The 18,149-nt window shown below is 44.7% G+C and overlaps 2 protein-coding genes across 5 annotated transcripts in view; both read right to left on the bottom strand.

Annotated features, from left to right (window-relative positions):
* Window positions 1-7,002, bottom strand: part of MYO5A (myosin VA) — a 193,629-nt gene extending 186,627 nt beyond the window's left edge. For all 4 annotated transcript variants that reach the window (XM_055319733.1, XM_055319734.1, XM_055319735.1 and 1 more), the window contains exon 1: window positions 6,874-7,002. In XM_055319733.1, the coding sequence (XP_055175708.1) occupies window positions 6,874-6,900 (27 nt within the window). In that variant the 5' untranslated portion in view covers window positions 6,901-7,002. The remainder of the gene's footprint in view (window positions 1-6,873) is intronic.
* Window positions 7,003-16,279: 9,277 nt separating this feature from the next.
* On the bottom strand, window positions 16,280-17,379 carry LOC129506349 (eukaryotic translation initiation factor 3 subunit I-like). The gene has a single exon (XM_055320012.1). It carries the CDS (start codon window positions 17,348-17,350, stop codon window positions 16,373-16,375), a length of 978 nt encoding a protein of 325 aa, XP_055175987.1. The 5' UTR covers window positions 17,351-17,379; the 3' UTR covers window positions 16,280-16,372.
* Window positions 17,380-18,149: the final 770 nt, after the last annotated feature.

The following is an 18,149-nucleotide window of genomic DNA, read 5'->3' as shown; positions in this document are numbered from 1 at the left end:
AACAAAAACAGCTCTGGCTGGTAAACTGTTTAACACTGTCAAAGAGATATTTGTTAAGTCGGTATCTCAGAACCACGGTGCATAAATTATCCAGACCCCTTTTATTTACAGTACATCTTAGCTGTCATCACAACTTGAGGTAATACGTTTTATAAATGTAAATATGTAATGTTTAAAGTAGAAATTCATTTTAAATGACACATTCATGCCAAGATCTAACGAGTACCCCTACTAAACTGAGATTTGATATTACACACTTCTGTTATTCTTGATGTTAAATACTTCACCATTTTCCACCTTCACCTTTCTAAATTAGAGTCCTTTCTATCTTCTTTACTACCTGCTTCACTGCCACAATCATTCTATTTCTCCCAGTCTGAAATTCCTCTAGTTTCAGTGCATTTTTGTCAAGAAGTAGAAACCCCAACCACACATACAGGATTCCTGGCCAGGAAAATGCAAGTTGTTTTTTGTTTTGTTTTGTTTAGTTTTTAAAGGAGATAGTTTATTGACTACACTGCAAGGGAGGTGGAGGCAGGATAGCAAAGGAGAGGCTGTCTGCCATGAGGCAGTTGGTGTGGAATAGCCCGCAAGGGAACAGCGAGCAGGACAGCAGACGAGAGGCTGGCCACTGGAAAATGCAAGGTTTGTATGAGTGACTAGAGGGAGATAAAACTTGTCTTTTCAGCATCCAATCTCTCTCCAGTTCAGCATTGTGCTCATGTTTTTGGCTACAACAGCACATCAGGCCAAAGGATGTAGACAGATGGTCCTCATGAACACTTAGAAGGGGATAATGTACTTCTCCCTTAATTACAACCACGTTTGGAGCCATTATTTTGAAACCAAAACATCATCACACCATCCCTAAGTTCCACAATTGGCAAAAAGCCTCTGTTGTACAAGGAGATGTTTAATGCTGATGGCTACTGGTTTAGGGGACTTCCATCTGAGGAGGGCTTAGAAGCGAAATGGAGAAGGTCCAAGGCATGAAGAAGCCAGGGATGTTTCTGCAATTTCAAAATCTGTTATTACCACAAACCCAGACTGACATTACAACCAAGGTAGATGGAACAGGACAACTGTTAAAAAGCAAAATTGAGTGACGCCAGGGTGGCTCAGTGATTAAGCATCTGCCTTTGGCTCAGGGCATGATCCTAGAGCCCCAGATCGAGTCCCACATCAGGCTCCCTGCATAGAGCCTGCTTCTCCCTCTGCCTGTGTCTCTGCCTCTCTCTGTCTCTCATGAATAAATAAATAAAATCTTAAAAAAAAAAAAAAAAAAGCAAAATTGAGGGATGTCTGAGTGGCTCAGTGGTTGAGCACCTGCCTTTGGCTCAGGTAATGATCCTGGGGTCATGGGATCCTGTCCCGCTAAATGAATAAAATCTTTAAAAAAAAAAAAAAAAGCAAAATTGATCAAAGGGGATTTTAGCGCACTAAGGACCTAAGGACCCAAGGCATCAAAAGCAGACAGCATCAACAAAGGTAAAGGGTAAGTATGTGAAGGAAAAATTAAATAAACCACCTAAATTCCTCTGCCATCTACTCTCACCTCCTACTGTGAATGAAACTCCACAGGAGGGGCACATGGTGGCTCAGACGGTTAAGCTGCTGCCTTCAGCTTCCATTATGATCCCAAGATCCTGGGATATAGCCCCACATGGAGCCCTCTGCTCAGTGGGGACAAGGAAGGGGGTCTGCTTCCCCCCTCTACCCTTCCCCCTCTCGTTCTCTCTCTCTCTCAATAAATAAAATCTTAAAAAACAAAAACAAAAACAGGGGACACCTGGGTGGCTCAGTGGTTGAGCATCTACATTTGGCTCAGGTCATGATCCCAGGGTCATGGAATCCAGTTCTGCATCAGGCTACCCACAGGGAGCCTGCTTCTCCCTCTGCCTAAGTCTCTAACTCTCTGTGTATCTCTCATGAATAAAAAAATAAAATCTTAAAAAACAAAAACAGAAAAAAAGAAATCCACAGGAGAAACACCCCAGCTCAGTCCTCTATATCAAGTATCTCTATTGCTTGGGCTAAAGTGAAACCATACTATACATTTTGAAAACAAACAACTCTTTCTGCTGTCCCAGTGAGCAAGCACAACTCTAGTAAACTGGCATTTATTTTTTAAATTATCATTTTAGCTACAAAAAATAAACTGCAGAAGAGAAGAAGCTTAGCATGAAAAACTCCTGAGGACGATGAAAATGTTCTATATCTTGTTTGTGGTAGTAATTACATGACAGAAAGTATTTGTCAAAACTCACTAAACTGTATACTTAAGATGAGTGAATTTTTTTACATATAAATTTTACCTAAGTCGATCAGAGAGAGAGAGATGGAGCTAGAAGGAAAGAAGAGGAACTCCCCAGGGAGACAAATGCAAAAAGTCTGAGAAGACGCTGTGAGAAGACATGCCAGTAGGGGATGAAATGGGAGGAGTGTGGTTGCCCACATGATGTTTTTACCCAGGGTCAGGCCTTATTCCATAGATCTTCCAGGAGTTTCTACTTCTGACAATTCCTTATACTTCACTAGGAATTGCCTGAAGTAGAGACAATAGATCAAAGTCTATCCTCCCAATGGGTAATGTGCCTCTAGATTCTTCCAATGGAGGCAAAAATCCATTATAAAGTTAAAAACAAGCTAAATTACCTTCTGAGAGAAGATGTAAGGTAAGAGGGTTTACCTCTCCTCTCCCACACTTCCTGTGTCCAACCGTTTGGACGTTGCAGTTAAATCCAGGAACCCCACTCACAGACCCTGCTCCAGAGTTCCCGACTTTGAACAGCTAAAAGCACCATGAAGATTTAAACTGTTTATCTGGCAGTGGCAACTCTCATTAAAATTGGAACCTCTCTGTACTTTTTTAGCCACTGGGCAATACACCAGACCTTCACACTTCAAGAAACAGTTAACAAATTTCAAGAGGAAATCATGAGCTTTCCGCTTTGCTCAAGCAGTCTGAAGAAGTATTTCTGAGTAGCTTACAAGTTCCACAGAGTCTGTAAATTCATGATATAATGGGAATTAACTTAGTTTCCAAAGCTAGAGCTACTGCTGTTAACTTACACTGTTCCCTCTCCATCCCACCCTATATCTAATCTATCACAGAGACCTGTCTCTTGAGTTTGTCCTCTTTCCCACATCATCTGCCTGTGCCTCAGTCTCCCTGACCTACATCATTTCACCATTTTGTTTCCTGCAACAGTTTCTTTGGCTTCCCTTGGCTCCCAGCTCCCCAATCTATTACTCATCCTGTTCAACATGCCTGAAAATGTGCTTACTTGTTTAACCACTTCTTTATACCCTGCTTCTTTCCTGCAAGTAGACTAATCATCCCAGACCATTATTTACAGGAGACAGACTGTTCAGGACATCAGGAGGAAATATAGATGGAAGGGATGTGACGGGATACTTGTGGAAATCAAATATACTTGCTAAACCCCAAATAAGGCACATGACCAGGGATGAGGTTACCGTCCTGTTTTCAGATGTTGAAAGTAGTCTGAAAAATGTAATTTCAACACCAAAATGTTATAATTTCCAGGATTGATGGTAAAGGGGAAGAGGCATAGAACAAAAAACAGGAACTATCCCGGAAAAAGAATCTAGGCCATATGGCTTCAGTAGGTAGGAAGGAATATAGTAGGAAAGGAAGATTACAGACCTATCACCTATTGGCCTAAATTGCTGTCTCACCTAAGAAAGTGTACATGGCTTCTTGAGCAGGGCTTTTAGAAGTTTTTATAGTTACAAAACTCAGCATCCTGATACACAATGGGACTCTTAATTAAACAACTTCAGGGAACCTTGACCATTCTACAGCATTTACAGTGTTCTCTGCCTTTGGGAAGCTCATGCGAGGACTACCATGCCATTTTATTGCTGCTAGTGATCCATCTAGGCCTAATTAATAAACTCTGCTCCACAAATGCTGAATCCTTTGAAGTTACTGAAAGCATCTATGGTGACATTATGATTCACATATCCACTGGCAAGTCAAGACTAGCAAATGTTTTCAAAATCAGAAGCAATGAGATATCATAGGCATCTTCAATTCTTTTTGGAACAAGCCAGGTGGCTCTAAAAACAAACTGACCCACAACTCTGTGAATATACTAAAAACCACTGAATTGTAAACTTTAAATTGGGAATGACACAGTATGTAAATTACATCCCAACAAAGCCTTTATTTTTAAAACCAACAAACATATTTCAACCAAAATGTTAGTTTCCAGAAATGTTATATCCTAGGAACCTAGGTATTGCACTTAAAATGTTTATATTGTGGGAAAACCTTACAAAATGGCAGCCCTGGTAAATTTCTGTGACAAAACCATTATCATTTTAGATACAAAGAATAAACTGAAGGGTCTCTTTCCTTTCACCTTAATGGAAGGTAATCTATATCACACATCAAAATCTGCCTTTAAACTCTGAATGACATTTTTTTAAAGGGCACTTTTCAGATTTAACCACTTTGTTGAATACCATAATTATGACATGTCACTAACACATCTTTCCTTGTAATCTACTCCAGAATTTCCTTCCCTGTAATCCTCTGTGAGGAAAAAATTCTTCTGTTTATCCAGTGTTTTAATTTCTAATGATTTCCCTCTTCCTCTAATAATCACTACCCAAGCTTTTATCTCTAGAATCATTCCAACCTTCCCCATGTCCCGACCCATTTCCTAATTTCTACTTATAAATAACACACCAGCTGTCTGCCTGCTGTGGAGGTAACAACAGGTTATTTATGCTCCTAGATATTTAAAGTAGGTCAAGAATATAAGAAACAGACTGTGAGCCCTTTGAGGGAAAGGGCTATGGTGTCTCGTTCATTGTTAGAACCTCTCAATATTGGTACACCTGGGTGGCTCAGCAGTTGAGCGTGTCTGCCTTTGGCTCAGGGCGTGATCCTGGGGTTCCGGGATCAAGTCCTGCATCAGGCTCCTGCGAAGAGCCTGTCTCTCCCTCTGCCTATGTCTCTGCCTCTCTCTCTGTCTCTCATGAATAAATAAATAAATCTTTAAAAGAGAGGGAGAGAGAGAGAACCTCTCAATATTAAGCACAGTACCTGTACCTGGGAGGTTGTTCAATAAATATTTTGGCCCACCATTAAGCTAAGGCCCATTGACAAAAAGAATTAGTCAGCAACTAGCCAAGTGACCAGATTACACTTAGACATAAATATATTTAGAAGGCAATTTAAGCTCAACTCACTCTTCATGTCTAAACTAGTCTGTTTTCACAATGACAGAAGGTGAATTTTAAGAGTATATGATGAAGCTATGAACAAAACCCAAAACCCTGCAATTTAAAAATCACAATATTTTTAAAGTTTTTTCTAAAAAAAAAAAAAATTATCTTGGGAGGAAAAAAAGCTGACCCAGACCAAGAGCAATTTATCATCCAGTCTTTAGTTGAGCAGCCTACAATTAGGTAGCTCAGGGATGGACTCCTCAAGCTGCACAGTGAAGAGTGGAGGGCTATACAAAGTAAGTAAAGAATGTTTACAGACCTGTATCTCATCATGGGAAAGTGTTTCTTAGAGTACCTACTCCACGTGTTCATTATGAGGATTAAATGAGTTAGAGCAGTGCCTGGCACATAGTTGGCACTCTATCAATGTTTATTAATAGAGTAACCAAATCAGTTTCCAATTGCATTCATTCATATATTAGAGACCAACAACGCCTAAGAAAATTACCAGGTTTAAAGAGAAATTCTAACAGTGCAGTCTTTAAATCTATGGCTGGAAAGAAAGGGGTCCTTGGGAATGTTATATGCAAACTCCTCTTCTCATGGTTGAATAAACTAATCATATACCTATTTCTTGAGAAATTCACAGGTTACAAAAGCTTTCCCATCTATTCCTGGATTTGATCCTCACAACAAACAGCCTTGTAAGAGATGCAGAGCGGGTATAATTAACTCCACTTGCAGATAGGAGACAACTAAAGAAGAAGTTAAGTGACTTGCCCAAGGTCACACAGTAAGGGAAAAAAGGCACCTGGGCTAGAAATCCATATCTTTTTCTCTGACGGTGGGTCCAACCATGCAGCAATTTAGGGTCACATTTGGAAACCATGATTCTGAAGACGCTAAATGGAGATTCTGCTGCCCATACGCACTTGAAGAGCTAAGCCAATTCTGTTAAGTGGAACGAAAGGAAATTAATAGTTGGCTAAACACCTACGTACGCTGGAGGTACAGTATAATAAAATGCCATGGCTACAACACGTTCACAAAGCATCACAACGCGGCCGGAGACACGTTTTCGGACGGTTCTCCAAAATATGCCATTCAGAAAATACTGACGTCGGTACAGGAGAGAAAGGACGCTTCCCTTGAACGGAATCCTGAAGGAGGCGGCTCGCCCCGGCGGATGCTGCAGGCATGGAGCCTAACAGGGCTCTAGGGGTTGCACGCAGGTAGCGAACTCCCGGGGACGAGGGAACCGACCCCCGGCCCGTGCCCCCCGCCCCCCCCGCCCCCCCCCCCCGGGAAGCCGGCCGCTCAAGGTGAGACTCGGCGGGCGCGCGAGTGCAGGGCTGCGGGCTGCGGGCTGGCGGGGAGGCCGGCCGGGGGGACGGCGCCGCAGCCCAGCGCCAGACCTTATTTTGAGCGCCGTCCCCGCGGGAGGGCCCATCTGAGGTCGCCGGGACGCAGCCCCGCCCGCAGCCAGGATTCCTCCCAAAGCCGGCGGGCCGGCAGGGCCCTCGCGACCCAGGCGCCCTCGGCCGGCCTCCCCGCGCCCCGCGCCCCGCGCCCCGCGCCCCAGGGGAAGGCGGCTGCGCGGCAGGGCCCGGGGTCCTGGGGCGCGCGCGGGGCGCGGGGGTGCAGCCGCCCCGCCCGCGGCCCCCTCACCTTTGTGTAGAGCTCGGACGCGGCCATGGCGGGGCCCCGGCGCGAGCCCCCCGCCCGAGCGGAGGCCGCACCTCGCCTGGGCGGCCGCCCGCGCCGACTAGGAAGCGCCCGGCAGCCGGCGGCAGCGAGCGGGGCCGGGGCGGGCGGGGCGGGGCGGGGCGGGGCGCCTCAGGCGCGGGCGGCGCGCGGGGCCCTGCCCATCACGCCCGGGCTCGCCGCCAGCAGGTGCACGCGCTCCGCGTGCTCGGGCTCCTCGGGGTCCTCGGGGTCGCCGCCGCCGCAGCCCCCTGCGCGGCCGCCGATGCCGCCGATGCCGCCGCCGATGCCGCCGCCGCCGCCGCCCTGTGCATTGTGGGAGCGGGAGGAGGCTGCGCTCCTGCGCTGCCCCCGCGGCTGCTCCGGGCTGCCTCCGGCTGCGAGCATCCCCGGCCTGCCAGACTGCGCGGCCGCCGCCTCCTCCCAGAAGCCCGCCCGCCCCACCCCGCCCTACCCCGCCCCGCCCCGGGGACGCGTCGCCCCGGGGTCGCCCCTCTCCCCTAAGCGGGTCCGGACCGTGCAGAACGCCCCGGCCACCGAGAGGGGCGGCGATAGTTGGTGTCACTGCGTGTGTCCAGGTAAACAGTCTCTAGCTGTTTTCCTATCCTTCCAAGCATTTTTCTTTTTTCTTTTTTCTTTTTTTTTTTTTTAAGATTGTATTTATTTGTTCATGAGAATCAGAGAGAGGCAGAGACCTAGGCAGAGACCTAGGCAGAGGGAGAAGCAGGCTTCCTGCAAGGAGCCTGATGCAGGACTCATCCCAGGACCCCGGCATCACAACCTCGGCCAGAGGCAGACACTCAACCCCTGAGCCACCCAGGTGCCCCCCTTCCAAGCGCTTCTAGGGAAAGGATCTGGGAGGAGGCTTCCTCGAAGTTTAGGCTTCCTCGAAGTCTAGTACTTCATAGAACAACCTAGAACTCCAGGAGAGTGAGGACCAGTAATCTGCCACAGAAGATCACCAAGGTCATCCTGAACACCTAGACAGCTGCCTGGGTATCGTTTTTTAAAACAAGATGCCCCCAGGGGGTAGCCCAGGCGCCCACCTCTCCTAGGCCTATGTATTTGCAGAGGTACCACTACTCTTCTGCCTCAGTCCTCTTCTTCCACCTGTTTGCCCTAGTGATTATCAGTTTCATGATGCCACTAAAAGCTATCTGGAGGCTACCTGAAAATTGTGGGAGACTTTTGTGGAAAAGTCCGTACTGCAAATTAACTTTGTATCAAAAAAAAATTAATTCTGTATCCAAAGGTCAAAGGTGGGGGACGCCTGAGGCTCAGTCGGCTAAGCATCTGCCTTATACTCTGGTCATGATCTCAGAGTCCTGGGATGGAACCCCTAGTTGGGCTGCCTGCTAAGCCCCAGTCTACTCCCTCTCCCTCTCCCTGTCCCCCACCCCCAACTCATGCTCACTCTTTCAAAATCTTGAAAGAAAAGGAAGTGTCAAAGGAGTCTCAGAAGTAGCTAGCATTCAATCTTGCTGACCATTATCCTTGCACATCAAGCACAAAATGTGGTCTTTCCACCCGGTCCTCATACTCTCTTCACCCTCCACCTGCTCAGCACCCACCCACACTTTCACTCCTGGTTAACTAATCTCATATTTGTTTTATTCCAGCCTCTTTTTAGTGTTCTCCTCTTTCTCATTTCTTTGAACTCCTAACTGCCTGTTCTGGCAATCTGGGATGGTTTCTATCTAGACCATGTCTCAAGGCTGGCCCCTTGGTTGTGTGTGTGTGTGTGTCCTGTACATGTATGTAAAGGAAGACCATTGCTGTGGGGGGTGGGGGGCACTTGGTATCAGTCCTTACTTCCTGAAACTCAAGCCTATCCTTCCTTGCTCACTGCCCACAATCCCCTCAGAGAGGCCATAAGTAATGGCTACAGAGTCCAAAGACCCACAGAATTCTCTGTTCCTTCCAATTCTACAGTCACATCTCTTTCATGTTTCGGGGTCCCACTCATTCTTTATCCAGACATTAAAAGGAAAAATGGGGCAGCTATGACCTGTAAAACAAAAAGACACTGGACTGAGATTTAGAAGACCTGAATTCTACCCCTTATAATTTCTTCATGCCTTGTGTAAGGGGGTAACCACTGCTTTCTCACCCTCAGATAATACCTCTCAGGACTGTTGGGAAATGCTGATGAAGGATTCCAGGGCATACACCGGAGGGTATGCTGCTTTGGCATAGAGTTCAGAGGACTTGAAAAACAGCAAATACAAGAGGGGGAAAAAAATACCCTAATTTTCCTTTTTCTTAAAAGCAGGAAACGAAAATCCTATATGAAAGATGTCCTCCTAAAAAAAAAAAAAAAAAGAAAGAAAGATGTCCTCCTTATACCAGAAGAAAATTAATATTCTTATCATCAAGGAGAAGCTGAGACCAAGAGAATTCTGCACCAACAGACCTTTGTTAAAATCGTTCTAATCAGGGAGACAGTTATAAAGGTAGAAGGTAAAGAGGGCAAGTATTTATTTGCTGGGGCTGCCATAATAAGGTACCACAAACTATGGCTTAAACTGTAATGTGCTGTATGATCTGGAGGTGCAAAATGTCAGATCAAAGTGTTGGCAGTGTTGGTTCCTTCTGGAAGCTGGGAGGGAGACTCTCTTCCAGGCCTCTCTCCTACATCCTAGTGGTTTGCTAACAGTCTTTGGCATTCATTGGATTCTGCTGCTCATCCCAATCTCAGTCTTCATCTTCCCATGGCATTCTTCCTGTGTGCATATGTATCTGTGTCTAAATTTCACGCTTTTATAAGGACTCATTCATGTTGGGTTAGGGCCCACCCTAATGACCTCATCTTCACATGATCATCTCCAAAGACCCTATTTCTAATTAAGGTCTCATTCACAGGTACTGGGGGTCGGAAGAACTGATGCATCTTTTGGGGATGGAGAGGGGGGACACAATTCAATCCATAACTGTATGCAATGGACAAAAACTAAACAGAGAAGACAGAATGTGGGAGGCCAGCAATTTTATTTTTAAGATTTTATTTATTCATGAGAGACAGAGAGAGGCAGAGACACAGGCAGAGGGAGAAGTAGGCTCCATGCAGGGAGCCTGATGTGGGACTCGATCCCAGGATTACACCCTGAGTCGAAGGCAGATGCTCAACCGCTGAGCCACCCAGGTGTCCCAAGACCAGCAATTTTAGTAGGGTGGTCATTGCTTTATTCAAATTGAAAAAATAATTTTATGGAGGGACTATTAGGTGCCAGCACTTAATATAATAAAGATAGAAATGAATGAAATATAGTCCTTGACCTGGGAGAGCTCACTGTAGTGAGTAGCTGCAGGAGGAGGGGAAGGGGCAGTCCATGCAGCATGGTCTGCATGGTCGTAGAAACCATCTTAATTCTTTAAGATTGGCCCAATTCTAGAGACAGAGGCAAAGCACTATGTTATCGGTTAACTAGTTGAATTTACATATGCTAATATTTAGTGTTTCAGAGAATAAGACACTGGGCAAGAGTGATGTTTGAGTGGGTGGGGAAGAATCCTAAATAGCTCACTGAAATCTCTAAATAATGATATGTATGGGAGGTCATTTATTATCAAAGGATGTATAAAGGAAACTAGGCTATGAAGCAGAAAAGGGAAAAGTTAAGACTAGATAAAGACTGGGGCACCTGGGTGGCCCAGGCAGGTAAGCGTCTAACTCTTTAGGCTCAGGTCATGATCTCTGGGTTTTTAGATCAAGGTCCACATCACGCTCTGTGCTGAGTGCAGATTCTACTAAAGTTTCTCTCCTTCTTCCCCTCTCTGCTTCTCTCTCTCAAATAAATAAATATTTAAAAAAAAAAAAAAAGGATAGCATAAGCCTGACCTACAAGACTTTCAAAAGATAGAAGGCAGGCATCAGGAACTACTGGCTCCCCACTCCTTTGCTTCAATAACTCCAGCCAGTTTTTCTAGCTCCCACCCACCTGTGAATTTAGGCCTAGCCACATTTTAAGGCTCCCAGGGCAAGGAAGATTAAAAGTATAGTACTTAACTCAAAAAGTACAATTATTTTTATTCCCGGTACCTATTACTCTAATTCTAGATTCTAATCTTGTGTGTCCTAAAATATCAATGTAATCTCTGGCTCTTTGTTCCCAGTCTTCTGCCTCTGTCCTGACCACCAGCTATTTGGGCAGCTTTTGCATCCCTATGCCTGGTTGTTTGGTACCTGAGTCCCCCATCAGTTGATTCTGCATCTTGAAATGTTTTCTGCTCATGTCCATAGCACTCACCTGCTTCATATTGCCCTGTTCTTCCTGAATTACTTGATTTTAAGGCCTTACTAGCCACTCTGATCCTGTACCTCCACCAACCAGATACACACCTACTTTCCATGGGTAGTGGTGGAAGGTCCTCATTGGTGAAAATGACTTAGATTCAAATGACTTTGATTCTTAACCCCAGTTCTTTTTTTTTTTTTTTTTTTAAGATTTATTCATTCATGATGAACACAGAGAGAGAGAGAGGCAGAAACACAGGCAGGGGGAGAAGCAGGCTCCATGCAGGGAACCTGACGTGGGACTCGATCTCCGGTCTCCAGGATCTCGCCCTGGGCCCAAGGCAGCGCTAAACCGCTGAGCCACCTGGGTTGCCTAACCCCAGTTCTCACTTGGGGTGAGCTACCTAGCCCATGTGAGCTTCCTTTGTTCTTTAAATACACTTGTAGGGGCGGCCCGGGTGGGCCCCCATCTCACTATGCCCCCATCTCCACCCCCTCACCCCAGCCTAATCCATCTGTTGAAATCCTAACTCCTAAGATAACATAGTAGGAGGTGGGGCTTTTGGAAGGTGATTAGGTCTGGACTCTATCCTTGGACCCTGGGATCATGTAGATGCTCAATTGCTGAGCCACCCAGGAGTCCCTCCATTTGGTTCTTTTTTTTTTTTTAATAAATTTATTTTTTATTGGTGTTCAGTTTACCAACATACAGAATAACACCCAGTGCTCATCCTGTCAAGTGCCCCCCCCAGTGCCCATCACACATTCACCCCCACCCCCCACCCTCCTCCCCTTCCACCACCCCTAGTTCGTTTCCCAGAGTTAGGAGTCTTTATGTTCCGTCTCCCTTTCTGATATTTCCCACACATTTCTTCTCCCTTCCCTTCTATTCCCTTTCACTGTTATTTATATTCCCCAAATGAATGAGAACATATAATGTTTGTCCTTCTCCGATTGACTTACTTCACTCAGCATAATACCCTCCAGTTCCATCCACGTCGAAGCCAATGGTGGGTATTTGTCATTTCTAATGGCTGAGTAATATTCCATTGTATACATAAACCACATCTTCTTTATCCATTCATCTTTCGATGGACACCGAGGCACCTTCCACAGTTTGGATATTGTGGCCATTGCTGCTATAAACATCGGGATGCAGGTGTCCTGGCGTTTCATTGCATCTGTATCATTGAGGTAAATCCCTAACAGTGCAATTGCTGGGTCACAGGGCAGGTCTATTTTTAACTCTTTGAGGAACCTCCACACAGTTTTCCAGAGTGGCTGCACCAGTTCACATTCCCACCAACAGTGTAAGAGGGTTCCCCTTTCTCCGCATCCTCTCCAACATTTGTGGTTTCCTGCCTTGTTAATTTTCCCCATTCTCACTGGTGTGAGGTGGTATCTCATTGTGGTTTTGATTTGTATTTCCCTGATGGCAAGTGCTGCAGAGCATTTTCTCATGTGCATGTTGGCCATGTCTATGTCTTCCTCTGTGAGATTTCTCTTCATGTCTTTTGCCCATTTCATGATTGGATTGTTTGTTTGCTGTTGAGTTTAATAAGTTCTTTATAGATCTTGGAAACTAGCCCTTTATCTGATACGTCATTTGCAAATATCTTCTCCCATTCTGTAGGTTGTCTTTTAGTTTTGTTGACTGTATCCTTTGCTGTGTAAAATCTTCTTATCTTGATGAAGTCCCAATAGTTCATTTTTGCTTTTGATTCTTTTGCCTTCGTGGATGTATCTTGCAAGAAGTTACTGTGGCCGAGTTCAAAAAGGGTGTTGCCTGTGTTCTCCTCTAGGATTTTGATGGAATCTTGTCTCCCATTTAGATCTTTCATCCATTTTGAGTTTATCTTTGTGTATGGGGTAAGAGAATGGACTAGTTTCATTCTTCTGCATGTGGATGTCCAATTTTCCCAGCACCATTTATTGAAGAGACTGTGTTTCTTCCAATGGATCGTCTTTCCTCCTTTATCGAGTATTATTAGTTGACCATAAAGTTCAGGGTCCACTTCTGGGTTCTCTATTCTGTTCCATTGATCTGTGTGTTTGTCTGTTTTTGTGCCAGTACCACACTGTCTTGATGACCACAGCTTTGTAGTACAACCTGAAATCCGGCATTGTGATACCCCCAGATATGTTTTCTTTTTTAAAATTCCCCTGGCTATTCGGGGTCTATTCTGGCAGAATTAATATTGAGAAAATGTCAATGTTACCCAGGGCAATTTACACGTTTAATGCAATCCCTATCAAGATACCATGGACTTTCTTCAGAGAGTTAGAACAAATTATTTTAAGATTTGTGTGGAACCTCCATTTGGTTCTTAAAGAAGTTTCAGATTGAAGCAATGATCCCAATGAAACCACTTTTAAATTTCTAGATCCTTTCTAGATCTCTGTTAATGTAGATACATGCTTTTACGAAGTTGTAAAGACCCTTCTGGATCTCAAAGTTACATCCTCTTCTCTTATACCCTCCAGAAAAAAGACCTCACCACTTCTTTTGAAATAGGACTAAGGTCATTCGGAGCTCTCCCCTCTCATGTCCCTTTCTCCTCCTGAACTTTAGTCCTTCATTCTTTGACTCTGAAAATGACAGGTCTTCATACATCCTCTCCATCCTAGTTCTTGCCTTTTTGTCTCCTGCACATCTTTGGTTTTTCTTCTCTACTTTTTGTTTTGCCTCCAACCAAACTCAAATCTTTCCTACATTTAAAAGCAAACCCCCCAAAAATAAATAAATAAATAAAAATAATAAATAAATAAATAAATACAAACCCAAAAACTGTACTATCATTCATGTGCCTCACCGTCTCTCAAAAAAACCACACCCTTACCACTACTTCATCTTTGGTTATCATTGCTCTTCTGTTCCTCAGCCCTATACCCCACACACACATACCTTTTTTTTTTTTTAAGATTTTATTTATTTATTCATGAGAGACATACACAGAGGCAGAGACACAGGCAAAGAGAGAAGCATGCTCCATACAAGGAGCCTCCACACATAACTTCTCTATTGAAACTGTTGTTACATGACCAGGGATACAAAAATCCAAATCTAGCAGGCTTTCCTCAGGTCCCATTCTTCTCATTGCTCTGCTGTAGTCCACACTTTCTCTTCCTTTTATCGGAACTTTTTCCTCTTTGCTTCTGACACTTCCTTTGGAAACATGAATTCCTATCATTAGCTGGCAATGTTGTAACAAAACAGAGGAGTTACAAGATATGAAACAATTACAGTGAATAGCTCTTTAAAAGTTTACATGTAAACCTAACATATGAGAAAATAATGTGGCAGGAATAATACTACATATGACCATCTTAAATTACCCCAACTGGCAAATACTTGAGCCATAGACCTAAGTTACATACAGGTATTCCAAGACATGTCTTACAAGACAGATATAGTAATTGTCAATTTAAAAGAAAAGCTAATATTTTGTCTTTTTAAAGATTTTTATTGTTATTTGACAAAGCGAGAAACAGAGACAGAAAGAGAACGCACATGCATGAGTGCACAAGCAGGCAGAGCTGCAGGCAGAGGCAGAGGGATAAGCAGGCTCCCCCCTGCCCCCCAGAGCACAGAACCCGATGCAGGGTTTAATCCCAGGACCTGAGATCATGACCCGAGCTGAAGGCAGATGCTGAACCAACTAAGTCACCCAGGCCCCCCAATAACTTGTCTTCTTTTAGCAAGAACATTCACAGTAATTGGGGATTCTCATAATATTGATATTAAAGTGGTTGAGAATAACTGAAAACAGGAAAAGTGTGTGTTCTATATTTTTAAAGATTTTACTTATTTGAGATTGTATGAGTGGGGATTGGGCAGAGTAGGAGAAAGAGAACCTCAAGCACACTGTATGCCAGATGCAGAGTCTACAGGGCAGGGGGCAGGCGGAGGTTGGTCCCAGGACTCTGAGAGCACCATCTGGGTTGAAGTCAGATGCTTAACTGACTGCGCCACCCCGCACCCCTTGTGTTCTCTAACAAACGTAGTTTGGCAGAAAGCTGCCCACTGGTGTGTCCCCCTTTGATCTTTATCCTTAAATCAAAAAATATGGCTGCTCTAAGTGATCATTTCTGTAGTAACCCTTACCCTTGAATACAGGTTTGAACTGCACAGGTTCACTTATATACATGTGAACTTTTTTCAAAACAGTACTGTAAATGCATTTTCCTTATGATTTTAATAACATTTTCTTTCCCTTCACTTTAAGAATACAGTATGGGGCAGCCCATGTGGCTCAGCGGTTTAGCACCGCCTTCAGCCTAGGGCCTGATCCTGGAGTCCCGGGATCCACTCCCACATCAGGCTCCCTGCATGGAGCCTGCTTCTCCCTCTGCCTGTGTCTCTGCCTCTCTCTCTCACTCTGTCTCTTATGAATGAATAAATAAATAAAAATCTTAAAAAAAAAAAAGAATACAGTATGTAATACATGTAACATACAAAATGTTAGTCAACTGTTATCAGTAAGGTTTCCAGTCAAAAGTAGGCTTAACTTGGGGCACCTGGGTGGCTCAGTCAGTTGTGCAGCCTGCTCTTGATTTTGGGTTGGCTAGGTCATGGTCTCAGAGTCCTGGGATGGAGCTCTGCATTGGGCTTCCGGCTCTGCTTCAGGATTCTCTCTCCCTCTGCCCCTCCTCCGGCGCTCGCTCTCTGTCAAATAAATCTTTAAAAAACTACTGTAATTAGTAGTTACGTTTTGGAGTCAAAAATTTGTGGACTTTCTATTGTGCAGGGGGGCAAGTGCCTTAATCCTTGCGTTTTCAAAGGTTTCAACCCTTGCAATTTTCTATCTGTAGACAAAAATGTTCCACTGGAAACATTAGCTTGTATGTGAGTTTACAATGACAAGAGTCTACAATACACTGATCAGCCTGTTATTGGTAGTAAGGCAGTAAAAAATCTTGGATATCGCATGGAGAATGCTTGCAAGGTTATGATCACAAGCAAGAGCAGAGAAGCAATGAACACTTAATCCATCCCTGCTATGGAAAATCAGGTATACCAGCAAGGTTTATGAAAGCAAAGTTCTTTTTTTTTTTAAAGTTCAATACTGGTTTTTCTTTTCTTTCATTTATTTATTTATTTATTTATTTATTTATTTATTTATTTATTTATTTATTTTTTATTTCCAAACTAATTTACTTCTCAGAGTCCAAAACTTTGTGAGCCCTGGCCCAGAAATTTCCCCTGGTCCTGATGGAGATCCAAGCTTCTTAAGCCTCAAACTCAAATTCAAAGTACTGTGGGTCGAAGTAGTGGATGCGGACATAACCATCTTCACCGCTGCTGCTATAGCTCTTGCCATCCGGATGGAAGGCAACGCTGTTGATGGGTCCGAAGTGACCCTTGACTCTTCCAAACTCTTCTTCAAAGGCCAAGTGGAAAAACCTGGCTTCAAACTTGCCAATCCTGGTGGAGGTGGTGGTTACATCCATGGCTTCCTGACCACCACCCAGCACCACATGGTCATAGTTGGGAGAGAGGGCAGCTGAGCTAACTGGACGTTCTGTCCGGAAAGTCTTCTGATGTTCAAGAGTTGTGGAGTCAAAGAGCTTAGCTGTGTTGTCCTTGGAAGCAGTGACAAATATGGTCATGTCCCTGGATAACTGGATATCATTGATCTGCCGGGAGTGCTCCTTAACATTCACCAGTACTTCTCCAGACTTGGCACTATACTGGTTGAGCTCCCCGCCTTCATGACCCGCGATGATGCACTCCCCCAGGGGTCCCCAAACAGCACTGGTGATCTTGGAGTCGTTGCAAGGGATCTTCATGTAGGGCTCATTGTTGTCAATTTGGCTTGGATCCCGCAGGTCAAAGAAGCTCACAAAGCACTGGTAGCCCATCTGTTTGTCTGTGGAGAACATGATGATGTTGCCCCCAAAATCAAAGCCACACGTCCGGACAGCTGAATTGGTCTTGAGTAGGGCCAGCTGCTTCCCTGTTTCACAGTCCCAGAGACAACAGCTATTATCAGCTGAGCCGGTAAGGACATGTTTGGTATCCCAGTCAGCGTCTACACACCACACAGCTCCACTATGGCCCATGTAAGTGCCCAGCCTCTCACCATTCACGGAGTACCACACTTTGACAATAGGGTCCTTGGCCACCGTGAAGAGGAGGTCTCCCTCGCGGTTGTACTTAATCTGCGTAATGGATCGTTCATGGCCCTGCAGCAGGATCGGCTTCATCCTGGCGTTGACGCGAGGGAAGCGGCAACGTGAGTCTTTTTTTTTTTTTTTTTTTATTTATGATAGTCACAGAGAGAGAGAGGCAGAGACACAGGCAGAGGGAGAAGCAGGCTCCATGCACCCGGAGCCCGACGTGGGATTCGATCCTGGGTCTCCAGGATCGCGCCCTGGGCCAAAGGCAGGCGCCAAACCGCTGCACCACCCAGGGATCCCTGAAAGCAAAGTTCTTTGACACTTCCTCATTCAGAGAAACAGAGTATGAAGACCTACCTCAGTGAAGGAAAGGCTTGCAGAGTTAGAAACACATTCTTTCCCTGCATCCAGTCCTTAACTTGGTTTCCCAATTACACGTCCAGCTCAAGTCAGTATTCCGTTTCACTTCGTTCAATAAGCATTTCAGTATGTATAAACTGCTAGGGATACAATAATGAATTAGGTCTTCCTCTAAGTAAGCTAAAAGTTGAGCTGAGATCAGAATGAATTAGAGTCAAGCAAGCTATGAAATCAGGGGAAATGTCTAATGGAAAAGAAATATATGGGGCGGGGGGTGGGGGTGAATGGGTGACGGGCACTGAGGGGGGCACTTGACGGGATGAGCACTGGGTGTTATTCTGTATGTTGGTAAATTGAACACCAATAAAAAATAAATTTATTATAAAAAAAAGGAAATAAATACACAGGCAGAAAGAAGGTTGGGACATTTTTAAGTGATAAGAATAGAAACAGTAAGGCAGGGGGATGGATGGGAGCATAACACAGACAAGGTAACAGGAGTGGAAAGTGATGTTAGGAACCAAGT

The sequence above is a fragment of the Nyctereutes procyonoides genome, unplaced genomic scaffold (assembly GCF_905146905.1).
Source record: "Nyctereutes procyonoides isolate TBG_1078 unplaced genomic scaffold, NYPRO_anot_genome, whole genome shotgun sequence".
Lineage (NCBI taxonomy): Eukaryota > Metazoa > Chordata > Mammalia > Carnivora > Canidae > Nyctereutes > Nyctereutes procyonoides.
This window is presented reverse-complemented; position numbering and strand designations above follow the sequence as displayed.